The 12,153-nt window shown below is 44.1% G+C and overlaps 1 protein-coding gene across 1 annotated transcript in view; it reads left to right on the forward strand.

Moving 5' to 3' along the window:
* MTIF3 (mitochondrial translational initiation factor 3) overlaps nt 1-12,153 on the forward strand; it is a 170,033-nt gene that overhangs the window by 132,824 nt on the left and 25,056 nt on the right. Inside the window, exon 3 of the mRNA XM_086935171.1 lies at nt 10,337-10,491. Within this exon, the coding sequence (XP_086791297.1) occupies nt 10,337-10,491 (155 nt within the window). The remainder of the gene's footprint in view (nt 1-10,336; nt 10,492-12,153) is intronic.

Here is a 12,153-nt window from a genome sequence, read left to right on the forward strand (position 1 = left end):
AGTTGCTTCCAGAATGCCGTTTGAAAGTACACACCCACACCCCAGTATGCTGCCAAACTTGTGTATTCTGGTTTCATGCAGACGTTAATGTGTCACTTTCCTTGAGAATGCAACGGGCACAGATACCCGATTGTACAAGTACGGAAGCAAACCCTTTTGTTAAAACCCCCTGTCTCAGACAGTGGTGTCAGTAAGTGTCATTGTAATAACGTGTAGCCATTACATTTTTCACATTTGGCACAAACTCCATTACCAGCATATATTCTTTGAGTCTTCATGGCATACATTTGAATAATTAACTAGTACTTAATTGATTATTATCCAGTGCCGGTCCTAGGCCTTCTGAGGCCCCGGGCGAAAGGGAAGATGTGAGGCCCCTCCAAGTGACATCACAGAAAGTGACTTTGGAGGACTTTTGATCTTAGTTATTTGGTGAAAGTGCTAAATAAACACACATTGGAATGGAAGTGCACAAATCAAGTAGGGCAAGAGCTACAAAATAGAGGCACCTTCAGTGTAATAATCATTGCGCAATAGGTGATCGAATGGCATAAGCACCATAAAGTCACAGGATCATGATCAGACACCACCACAATTCAACTCATACTAATGCAGACAAAGTGAGAGAAGACCTCACTGGCGGAGAAGGTGAGCACACATGAAAAGGAGGTGAAGAAAAAAGTAACACTACAGGACGTATCTGACTAGGAACACGTCCCTTGGTGACTCATCTTGTTCATAACTAAGGCTTCCTGTTTTCCGTTTTTACTGATTTTGACAGATATATACAGACAGAAAACATTTCTTTTCTTGTCTGTATTTATTTTTAAATGTGGATAAAAACAGAGAGTGGGTTGCTTTTAGAGTAACTTTAAATACTGTCTGCCATGGCTGCCAGGCCTGTGGATTGATAGGTTATGGGGCTAAAAATGAAAGGAATTTTAGTAAAGAGCCTTTAACAGAAGTAGATATGCACAAGGTTCATTTTTAAAATAGCATATTTCCTTTTAAGTGCATTGATTTATCTTTTGCAGCCAGTGTTTACAGTTTTGAAACATGAAAGGCATTCAATTATGACCGCATATTTACTGGTTAAATAAATGTGGAAATATAGTAATTTCAGCTTCATTTTTCCACAAAACCATAAATAAATATGGATAAATACAGATAAAATTGGCCACAAATAAATGTGGATAAATACAAACGGAAATGCCCAAAAAAATAAAAACCATAAAACCGGAAGCCCTATTCATAATGTACCACATCTTACTGTAGAAAAACACACCTCACACCATACAAATTGTATTTGTACCTTTCACTGTAGTTATCAGAATTAAAATACACATCATACCCTGTCAAATAACCATCCACTGCAATATACTTCCTTTGGTGGAAACATCAGAAAGTGGTTACGAGAAAATGAAAGGGGTTCGGATCACACTTCTGTCACATAAAAGGGTTTTTTGAGAGATTCTGAAAATGTAGTGCCTGGCGAAAGGAAAAAGAAGGGGGAAACTTTACTGATCTTTACAATACCTAAATGGACTTTATTTCTGGTGCTCCCTAGTACAGAAACAGTGGAATGTTCAGCTCTGCTGGGATTTGCATGAATGTGTACCAACCTATAGTTACTTTCCTGGAAAAGGCCTGTCATTCAAACCTATAATTTTTGTATATCACAGCAGTTCTATTTATGTACCCTCTCATCCGTTTTTATTTTGTTTCAATCATTGCAGAAATTGATTTAACCATGTCACCTTCGTGGCTATTATGTCATCTTCCGGCTATGATATATTCATATAATAAGGGTTTCATATAATTAGGGCTAACGGCCCTTGACTCTCAATGATGAATTGAACTGAAGCAGGTGCTGACTTAAAAGTAGCAGCAGGCTCTGCTCAAAGAAGGGACGCAGAGACCCTAGGTGAAGTAAGAGAGAGAGAGGGGGCCTAGGGGGCCCAGGGGGCAGTGATGCCTAATGAATAATGGCTGAATGAATACAGAGCTCTAAGCTCCAAGAAGTCTCCTCTCGCACTTTCTTTGCAGCCAGCAGACACCCTTGAATTGAATATCACAGAAACCGATTGTAGGCACACGCATCAGAGGCGGTAACAGATGTCCCCAATGTCAAGTCACAGGCGAGGCAGGCAAGGACGGTCTGGAAGTAAGTGAGCAATGTGTTCAGTCAGGCCCTTCGACCTCGGGACCTCGTGCAACAGAGTGTGGAGAACGAGGCCTGGTAACTGTCTGCAAAATAAACACACTCGATATTATTGGACGGAAGAATGCAGAAATAAATCTGAACCTTTGATACCAGAGCTCCGCCGGAGCAGCGGGCCCTCTCTACCATCAGCTCCAGCCATCGTTCATAATAAAGACTGGGCTAGCCTGTCCTAGGGGCCTCGCATTCGATGCCCCTATCTTTAATACCAGAGCTGGACACGCCTGTCCTAGCACCTCGGATCACTGTTCTCCCACTGCCTTCATAACCGGAACATTGACTTCTCCCAGACCTCCTTCCCTGCCTTAGTTAGTTACTGCCTGCGGGCCTGCGGCCCGGCCCCTGCGCGAGTGCTGTGCTCACTGCTCAGCACTTTTCCCCATCATCATTTATTTATTCCCGCAACTGCGGGGCCGGCGGCGGGGCCCCCCTGAGCGCGAGGCCCTTGGCAGCTGCCCATACCGCCTATGGCTAGGACCGGCCCTGTTATTATCTAACAACTCTCATTCTATCTAGTTATGTTATTTTGGGCATTAGGCTTCCAGACCGTATACATTTATTAGTGAGGTAATTAATCATGTACATTTCACATTTAATATCTAACACGATACGTTCATTTAAGTTGGTCGTTTTTATCAGCTCATTGTACACTTGACTTATATTTTATAATTAATTGACTTTATTAGATTTCTGGTCAAATGTTACATATGTTATTACAATAGGCAGTTAGTTTGTCAGCGAGATTTACAATGCCTTTCTTTCATCGGGGATGGTTTCAGAAAGTTACTTTGGTGACTACAGTGAGATCTGCTACGCCCAGATCACTTCTGCAAGCCTTCTATTAGGTAGGCAGCAGCTGCTTCTTTTATGCCATTGCTCAGACTGCACAGGCAAACAATCATCATTTCATCGTGCTTTCCAATGCTAGAGTACATCTTAGGTTTCTGTAGCTCTCTCCTCCAAATTTTATCAAAATGGATTCCAAGAAACATTATGTTCTCCAGAGATTCTGTTATATCCATGGTAAAGGGTGGGCTTGTCATCCACCCATTATTTTCCTGGATCGCGGCTGTGTGAAAACAAAATTGTGCCTGTCCACATGAACAAAGCAGTCCTTCTTGTCAAATATTGTGTTGCACATGTTGAGAGATACCTGACCTTCCTAATAGATGACTTCTTTAAAGTGCATTTCTTGCAGCTTTCCCTTGTTATTATGTTAACTGGAAATCAGCTCTTGAGCACATTTGTGTGAGGGGTGTTTAGTAACTCAGTGTAAAGAAGTTTTGTAGTCACGATTTGCTGCTGCGAAATATTACTTTTTGCTCATGTGGCAGACCTTGAAGCAATGTAGTGTTGTCCACAGGGGTGGTTGCCCTGAGTGCAACATTCATAGGGGTGCAACATTTTAAAAGGTCTGGCGCCACCTAACCTGTGGACCGTTATTACTTCCTGATCTGACGGTCCACGGGTTAGGGGGCGCAATACTTTCTTATAAAATCTTGCCCCGGGCGATGGTAACCCACACTACACCACTAATGTAATGTAATACTAATTGAGCTCCCCAAGTCCCTGTGAAGACTTTGGATTAGGAGCCATTTTATATGGGATGATTTAGAGCCATTTGGGGAGAGTTGCAGTCACTCTGCTCGCTGGGTGCAGCATGGAAAAGGGCGATATTTATATGTATTCCAGGGCTGCTTGTAGTTGCCAGTGTGGCCCTGGTAACAGTAGATCCTCATGCTTTGTGATGGATGCAAGTTACCACTTCACTGCCCCTCTTCCTTCCCAGAAAGCTTCTTGTTTACCTACTTTTGAGATGGCTGTAGGAGGATGAAGGTAAGGAGTTACAGGTAGTGTGTTTGAACCAGTTGAAATGGGCTACTGGCATCAACAGGTACACAGATAGGTCACATATAAGAGACAATGAGGTATTTACTGTGAACAAGGAAAGTGAAAACTTCAATAGCCTGTAATGAGAGTCTGACTGGGGGAATAGATTGGTAACCCACGCACCCAATAATGCTTGCTGTATGTGGTTACAGGTGTAAAGGCCTTTTGTTCTTTATTTTTGTCCAGGTATGACTGCTGAAGGGTTTGTGCGTTTTGGAGGTTCTCTTGCTGAACAATAATTTCTCACTCAGTGGAAGCACGTAATATGATAAACCCGCATTAGTGGTAGAGTATAATAATTGAATGTGCAGTTCAGGGAGTCCTTTTTTATTTTTTTATTTTATTATAACTGGAAAATACGTCATCATAACCTGCACTTGTGGGTGTAAGTAAGTGGTTTGAAAAAAGAATGCTTTGTGCAACTGTAAAAGCAAGAAAGAAAAGTTTTTTTATTTTTATTTAAACTCGGATATAATTCATATTATGGATTCTCGGGGGAAGATGTTCTCTTGACCATGCCACTACATGTTTTCCTCTACTGCCCTGGGTGCTTGAATCACGGCTTGGTAACTGAAGGCATCAGCACCAGACGCTCATTAATTAGACACTCATTAGCATTCTCTTAAATGAAAATATTTGATTTACGACTCAGTTACAACAATTGCCAGCTAGCTCTTAGTTTTATACCTTTTACACAACATTGTGCAATTGCTGTTGACTGCCAGCCGGATCAAATTTATAAAAAAATATTTTTAGGTATATTGATACGAAATTCTTTAATAACTGCCAGGTATAGCGTTTGTATTGCTTCCCGCTCTGCGGTTTATGATATTATTACTATTACATTTTTAGTATGCATAATAATTCTGACAAGAGGTAAGTGAAGGCCATCATATTATTTATTTACATATTTATTTTTTACATTTATATGGCGCACAGCTACCCAAAAAGGGTTTCCCGGCGCCTGTGGCATATGGATGAACAAAGGTATATGATGAGCATGGATCATATTAAATCGGTCCTATCTTAAATCATAGCATTAATGAGCCAGAGCAGCAAACCGGTATACCGGTATAAGCAACCCTACCCACAAGGTGTGTCAAATGTGTTTGCAGATGCATCAAGACATAGGAGAGCATAGTTCACCAGAATTCAATAAATTGCAACACATACTCATAAAGAAGCTCAAGGTGGTACTTACAGAGGAGGAAGTGGATTTTCAATATCTGTGCCTCCAAATCCCACCACAGACACCACAATATTTTCACTACAGTATGTACATAAGTTTATTTGATAGTTTGTTGCGCATTATTTACGAAATTACCTCAAGTCTGCGTTAAATCAGGCTAAGCCGATGATTCCAGGCTGTGTCTGTGGAGGAAGTATCAACCTCCTTCATGAACTGTCTGGGTCTCCAATGGATCTAATACCCTCTTATATTCTAAGGTCCATCCCAGATATTATCGCACCAACGTATTTGGAGCTTTTTGCCATCTCACTCTGCTCAGTAGTCGTTCCAGAGCATTGGAAAAGAGCTAATGTGATTCCTCTGTTGAAAATGGCCAACCCCGACCCTAAATCTCTGGTAAATTTTAGACGAGTCTCTGCTCCCAGCAGCCTCAAAGGTCCTAGATAGGTGGGTAAATGGTAAATGAACAACCTACCACCTTTCAACCTGCTCCATCCCTCCCAATCAGAGTTCAGAGCCCGCCACAGCACCAAGACCACATTATTAGAGGTATCTGAGTCCATCAAAACCAGCATGTACTCAGGTGTTTAAGTGGCTCTGGTGCTGTTGGACCTGTCAGCCGCATTTGATACAGTAGACCATAACATCTTGCTGTTTAGATTGCAACATCTGGGTGTGACAGGTTCTGTCTCAAGTTGGCTGGGCTCCTTCCTTGAGATATGTGCTCAGATGGTTTGGATGAAATTGTATGCCTCAGGAGCAAAACAGTTAAAGTGCGGAGTGCCACAAGGCTCACCCTAAATCCCACTCTCTTCAACATTTATATGTTCCCTTTAGTTGAATCCTTTAAAAGCAAGGTCATCTTATATGCGGATGATACCAAACTCCTGCTCACATATGATGGAGATTCTGTAATTGCAAAGGATGCATTTGCTCACTGTATGGTAGTCTTCCTTGACTGGCTGAAGGCCAACAAATCGCAATGTAACCCAGATTCAAGAAAAATCATGTTTGGGCGATTATCCCCTTCCAGGATGGGTTGGAGCTTGGCCTCACATGGTTCTCTCCCTCGCCCCCTCTCACAACTTCAGCTATAAGCCTGGACGTCATGTTTGATGCCCAACTTTCATTTGATGTACTGGTATCAGCAGTAGTTAAAACTTGTGTCTGGATTTTTCGTATGCAAAGAACTTTCTTTACCTGCTTTCGCATGATGCTCAAGTCACAGTGGTCAGGTCACTAATCCTGTCAAGGCTCGACTATGCTAATGCATTATACCAGGGCCTCCCTGAATATCTGATTCGGCAGTTACAAATTGTGCAAAATATGATGGTCCGCCTACTGAATAAAATACCAAAATATACATCAGTATCAGTATTTTGGGAGAGACTCCACTGACTACCAGTTTGGAAACGTTTAGTGTACAAAGCACTGACCCTGACGCACCAACCCCTCTACAATAAAGGACCTGTATACCTGAACAAAATAATTTAATACAGCCCTGGGAAACCCCTGCGCTCCAGCAATGCCAATTGTGGTTTCCCGCTACAGAAGGCAACAAAGGGGAGGTTCTTCCTTCACTGTTAATGCAGCCAGTTTATGAAATCAGCAGCCTGAACTGATGAGGGCTATTCCGGATGAAGTCAAATTTAACAAGCATTTACAATGCAATAGTCTCTGCATTGTTCAAGTTAGATCTATTGGCATTGCTCATGACATTATTTTTATTTATGTTTTGGTTTTTAAAACCTATAAATAAATGGCATTGTCATGTACAATGCCAATAGCTTAATCGCTCGCAAATGCGAGACCTATTGCATTTGCACCCACACAAAGCCACACACACAAAGCCAGCCACACACACTTAGAGAGCCACCCACACAGAGCCACCCACACAGAGTCATTCACATAGAGCCACCCACACACACAGAGAACCACCCACACAGAGCCACCTACATACACACAGAGCCACCCACACACAGAGCCACACACAGAGACAAACACACACACAGAGCCACACACACACAGAGCCACACACACAGAGCCACACACACACACACACACACAGAGCCACACACACAGAGACCTTTTTTCCATCTGTGAACATGTGTGTAGCCACAAAATATGGCAACTGGAAGCCTTGAATGTAATTTCGGGAAGGGGAATTCAGGCTTGAGGAAAGCTTTCCAAGTTTCCAAGTGGGGGTGCTATAATCCGTCCTGCCAGGGTTGGCGCCCTCTAACTGCGCCGAAACTACACTACGAATATGCAAATACACAAAGCATTACAAAGGGGATGGGGCGAGAGCCGCTACCTGCCCCCTCCAGGAAAGGTGTAAATCGGCACCTGTGGACAATGCGGCATGGGTGAGAGAGTACAATCCACATACCATTCACAGCTCAGCAGGCAACCTGGAGGCTTATTGCAGCGCACAGGGCGTTAATGAACACCAATCCACCCAGCCCCCTGACTCTGTGCCCCAGAGACACCCGCTGCTAACCCTCCTTTCTGCATCCGCTGGGCCCCAAACAAAAGAATTCTAAAAGCCATTGTGAATTAAACATTTTTTGTATAAATACAAACAAAATGGATAGATAGGAATTAAATAGTGTTTTAGGGGTCATCCATGGTAAACAAAACGGATCAACGTGTCGCTTCCTTCCTACGTCATAAAAGGAACTTGGATAAAAATGAAGGTCCCTGGTTCCATTTTGTTTGTAGACTTGGCGAGAAACATCGCCAGCCTCATGTTTTCCAATACAAAATATTTATAAAAGTACACATAGGCTCTGTAGGCTGTCTTTGCCCATATTGTATGGACTCATTCCCTGAGGAACTCTGTTCGGGGGCACTCCCAGTCCAGGTTTTTCCCTGCATTTTTAGATGTATAGTTTTCATTTTATAATGGAATCAACTGGACTACAGCTGTAAAGGAGGGAGAAAAAAAGTGACCTGGATCAGACGGACACACTTGGAACCAGGAACGTATGAGCTTGGTGGGCATACTTTGTTATAGTGCGATTATGAGAAATGGCAGCAAAATTACGTGTATGGGCATAATTTGCTAATTTCATGTCACAAATTAACACAAAAACAATGAATTTACTCCGACTACTCCAGCATAATTAACATTTCAACACTAGTTTTCATTCACAAGTGCAACATGGCTATAAATAAAAAGTGACAGTGGCAGAGATCTAAGTGTCTAAGCGTCAGCAGTTTCTTCATCCCAGTTTTTTTTTTAGCTCGCACCAATTGCATTCTGGTACTTGTAGTCCTGACTGTGACACTAACTGCAGGTCCCAGAATGCAGATGGGTGTGAACCGTGCACACATTGGGGGCTTCCTATTGTAAGGTGATTTGATGCCTGGTGCCCTGTAAGCCGTTCGGCGCTGCCATGCCGGGCAGCAGGCAGGTTCAGAATGGCCTTGAACCCGAGCTTGGCCGCCAGGCCTCGGCCGTCCCTGGGAGCAGCTGGCCGCCATATCACTTCTCACCCCCTGAAAGGCGCCACAGACGGCTCCATCCACAGCCCTCCGCTAATTTGTGGGGCCTTCTAACATCTTTATTTACGGGTTGATAATTGTTTCCTCCGCTGGCGAGGCCCCTTTAAGGCAGATTAACTCCGCATGCCCGGGACTGGGGCAGAGGGAGGGGGCGGCGAAGACAGATGGTCTGAGAACCCCGCCGGGGCTGGAGGTCTGGAGCAAACCAAGGCGCAAGGGTCCGGGTGGGGCGGCAGTGCACCTGCCCTCAGCCCCTCCACAAGACAGACTCACCCCACGAGCAGGTAGGTTCATCTGCAGCTCCGGGGGCTCTGCACCATTCAAAGAGAACTCACTCACAGACAGGGACATGTGTGGCCTCGCAGAGGTAAGAGCTCCGAAGCGGCAGGAGATTTCCCTTCAGAGGGAGGGAGCTCCATTTTCCTTTATTTATAGAGCTCTTCACACTTACCGGGTCAGCAGCAGCTCTTAGCTCTCCTCAGAGGCAGGAAGCGCTCTCTCGCAGAACTCACCCAGAGACAGTGTCACCTGAGACCTCGTCGGGCTCACCTCGCTGACGAAGACAGATGCAGCTCTCAGAGAGTTCACGCCAGAGAGAGCTCCCTTCAAGCTCGCTGACTGGGCGAGCTTCCCCTCAGCATCCATCTCATGCCGCTCTCCCCAGGGCTCTCTTAGACAGCGCAGGTCCCAGAGAGGGCTCCTGAAACACTGCAGTCCAAAGCTCATAGTTCACATCAGAGACAATGACAGGGCCGGCGTCTCGGACAAGAAGGGCGGCATTTCACGGTTTGTTTTTACAAATTAAGCCCTGATTGCTGTGGAGATAGGGAGCTAGCAGAGAGCGGCTGTAGGCTGTGATTATTGCCAGCGGAATCAGCGCAAGGCGGAAAGGAACACCATGTTTCTCCGAGGCGAAGCAGAAATGCCTCGGAGAAACCAGCGTCATTGTTGGGATTGAGGGGCGTGTTTTCGTTCTCTCCTATTCCCATTGGCTGGAATGTTAAATTCCAGCCAATGGGAAGAGGAGAAAAAGTAAACAGAAAGAAACGAAAAAACACACCCCTCTGTCCCAAAAACACGGGGCTTAAATGGAGTGATGCCCCTCTCCTCCAATGGCTGGCCAGCATTTACGAGGCCAGCCAATGGAGAAGAGGGGCGGGTTTAAGCCCCCAATACTGTAAACAGAAAATCTTGGCTGCGCGAACACTGCTGCGCAGTGTAAAGCTAGGCCGAGACCTAAAAAGGAATTGAAAACTCTCCTGTTCAGCCATTAGGATAACAAGAGATCAGTGGCCCACGCATCCTTTCCACTTTGAGTCACCTATACAGTGCTGGGACACTCTGTCTGAGTAGCTGTGCGCTGTAGAATACTATCCTTCTTTCATTTATCTCAAAGATTTTCTTTAAAATAAGCATAACTTTAGTCATTGGTATGTGAATGGTTTTGCTTTTGAAATATCCACAATCCCCTTAAATGTCATGACACTGTCTGATTGTTCTTAGGCATGTTGTTTTTGTCCTTCTTGCAGGAGCAGTCCAAATAAAGGAACTGAGATTTTCTGCGGGTATTGCAACTCATGATATAGAGACAAAAAACAAACAGATTCAGCAGTGGATAGAGAAGAAACATCACGTGAGAATCACTGTTGTAAAAGGAAGCTCCGCTGATGCAACAGACAAGATGGTAAGCTGGGAAACAAATGAGGCGACCTATTTGTTTTATGTTCTTTGATAGTCAGTTATCAGCACACACCATATAAACAAAAAAAAGGGGAAACATCAAGCACTATTTAAAATTCTTAAGAGGGCAGAGCGTTGGCATGATGACACTTTGTAGGTACCCTGAATCTCAATTAGTGAAGTTAGTTCCAAACGATAAGTCCTTCTTTTGGATTTAGTTTATAGGCATGTATGGTTAGCAGTACATATCTTCACTCTTCACATACTCATTAACAGGAAGGGGTGAGAGGATGAAGCTAGTAGCTTAGCCTGGAGGTTACATTGCCTGCTCCTAATGACTATGAGTAACCCAGCTTCGTGCATGGTTTTGAGAATTCATGGTAGGATAGTTGTTCAAAATGGCCCTTTCTGCAGGGTCACCCCCAAACATTTTGCCTTCTTTCTCCCCTTTTTGCTGAATTCAATTGTGTTGGCTTTAGGACCCTGGGCACTTTACCATCACTAACTAGTGCTAAAGTGCATGTGAGCTATCCTCTCCCTAAAACATGGTAACATTGATGTATGCTCAATTGGCATGTTTAATGTACTAATAAGTCCCAAATAAAGTGCACTGTGTGTGCCAAGGGTCTGTACATTAAGTGCTACTAGTGGGCCTGCTATGATTGTGCCACCCACTTAAGTAGCCCTTCAAACATGTCTCTGATCGGCCACTGTGGAACCTATATATGCCGACTCACTGCCATGTCGACGTGGCATTTAAAACCCCTTGCTAAGCCCTAAACTCCCCTTTTTATTACATATGTCACCCCTGAGGAAAGCCCTAGGTATCACATAGAGCAGGGTGCTCTGTAAGTAAAAGGCAGGCCATGTAACTTGTAGTTTTATATGTTCTGGTAGTGAAAAACTCCCACATTCGTTTTTCAGTACTATGAGGCCTACCCTTCTCATAGGTTAACATTGGACATTACATAATACTATGAAGTATAATTCCCGACTGAGAAGGAATCAAATAGTTGAGTTTTGTACCTTTGGACTTGTGATAATTAATCCTCTTTAATGGGAAAGTTGGATTTATTATTACAACTTTAAAAATGTCACTTTTAGAAAGTTGGCATTTTCCTGCACGTAGCCCTTTGTGCCAGCAGACTGTCTTAGGATCACATGAATTGGTGCAGCTGACACACTTTATGAATTCCATCCAGACAGTCACACAATAGTGAGATTAGCAGAGCTTGACAGGCCCATCAACTGGCAGGATGGGGGCCAGAGCTGAGTACAGCCCCACTTGCACCTGAGTAGGCTATGCCCAGTCTCCCCACAATAAGCTTAACAATCCTGTATTTTCAGTGCAGCCAGCTTGGAGCCAGGTCAGGGGAGTCAGGAAACTCACAGAACTTCAAGGACCTTTCCAGAAACTTCTCCTACCTTCTGGGAGCAGGACACCTGGGTATAAAAGAAGGGCTCTCAGACCCAGGGGTGGCTTCCTCGCCAAGACGGAGGTGCATCGGCCCACTAAGTGGAAAAAGAAGAAGAAAATGATAATAACGCAACATTAATAACATTACGTTATTATCATTTTCTTCTTCTGTAGGAAGCAAGCTAGGTTGGGCGGGCTTGGCACAGGGAGAGAGAGGAGTGGTTGCTGCTGCACCAAGTGAGCCTGACG

This window comes from Lissotriton vulgaris, chromosome 8, assembly GCF_964263255.1.
Source record: "Lissotriton vulgaris chromosome 8, aLisVul1.2, whole genome shotgun sequence".
NCBI lineage: Eukaryota > Metazoa > Chordata > Amphibia > Caudata > Salamandridae > Lissotriton > Lissotriton vulgaris.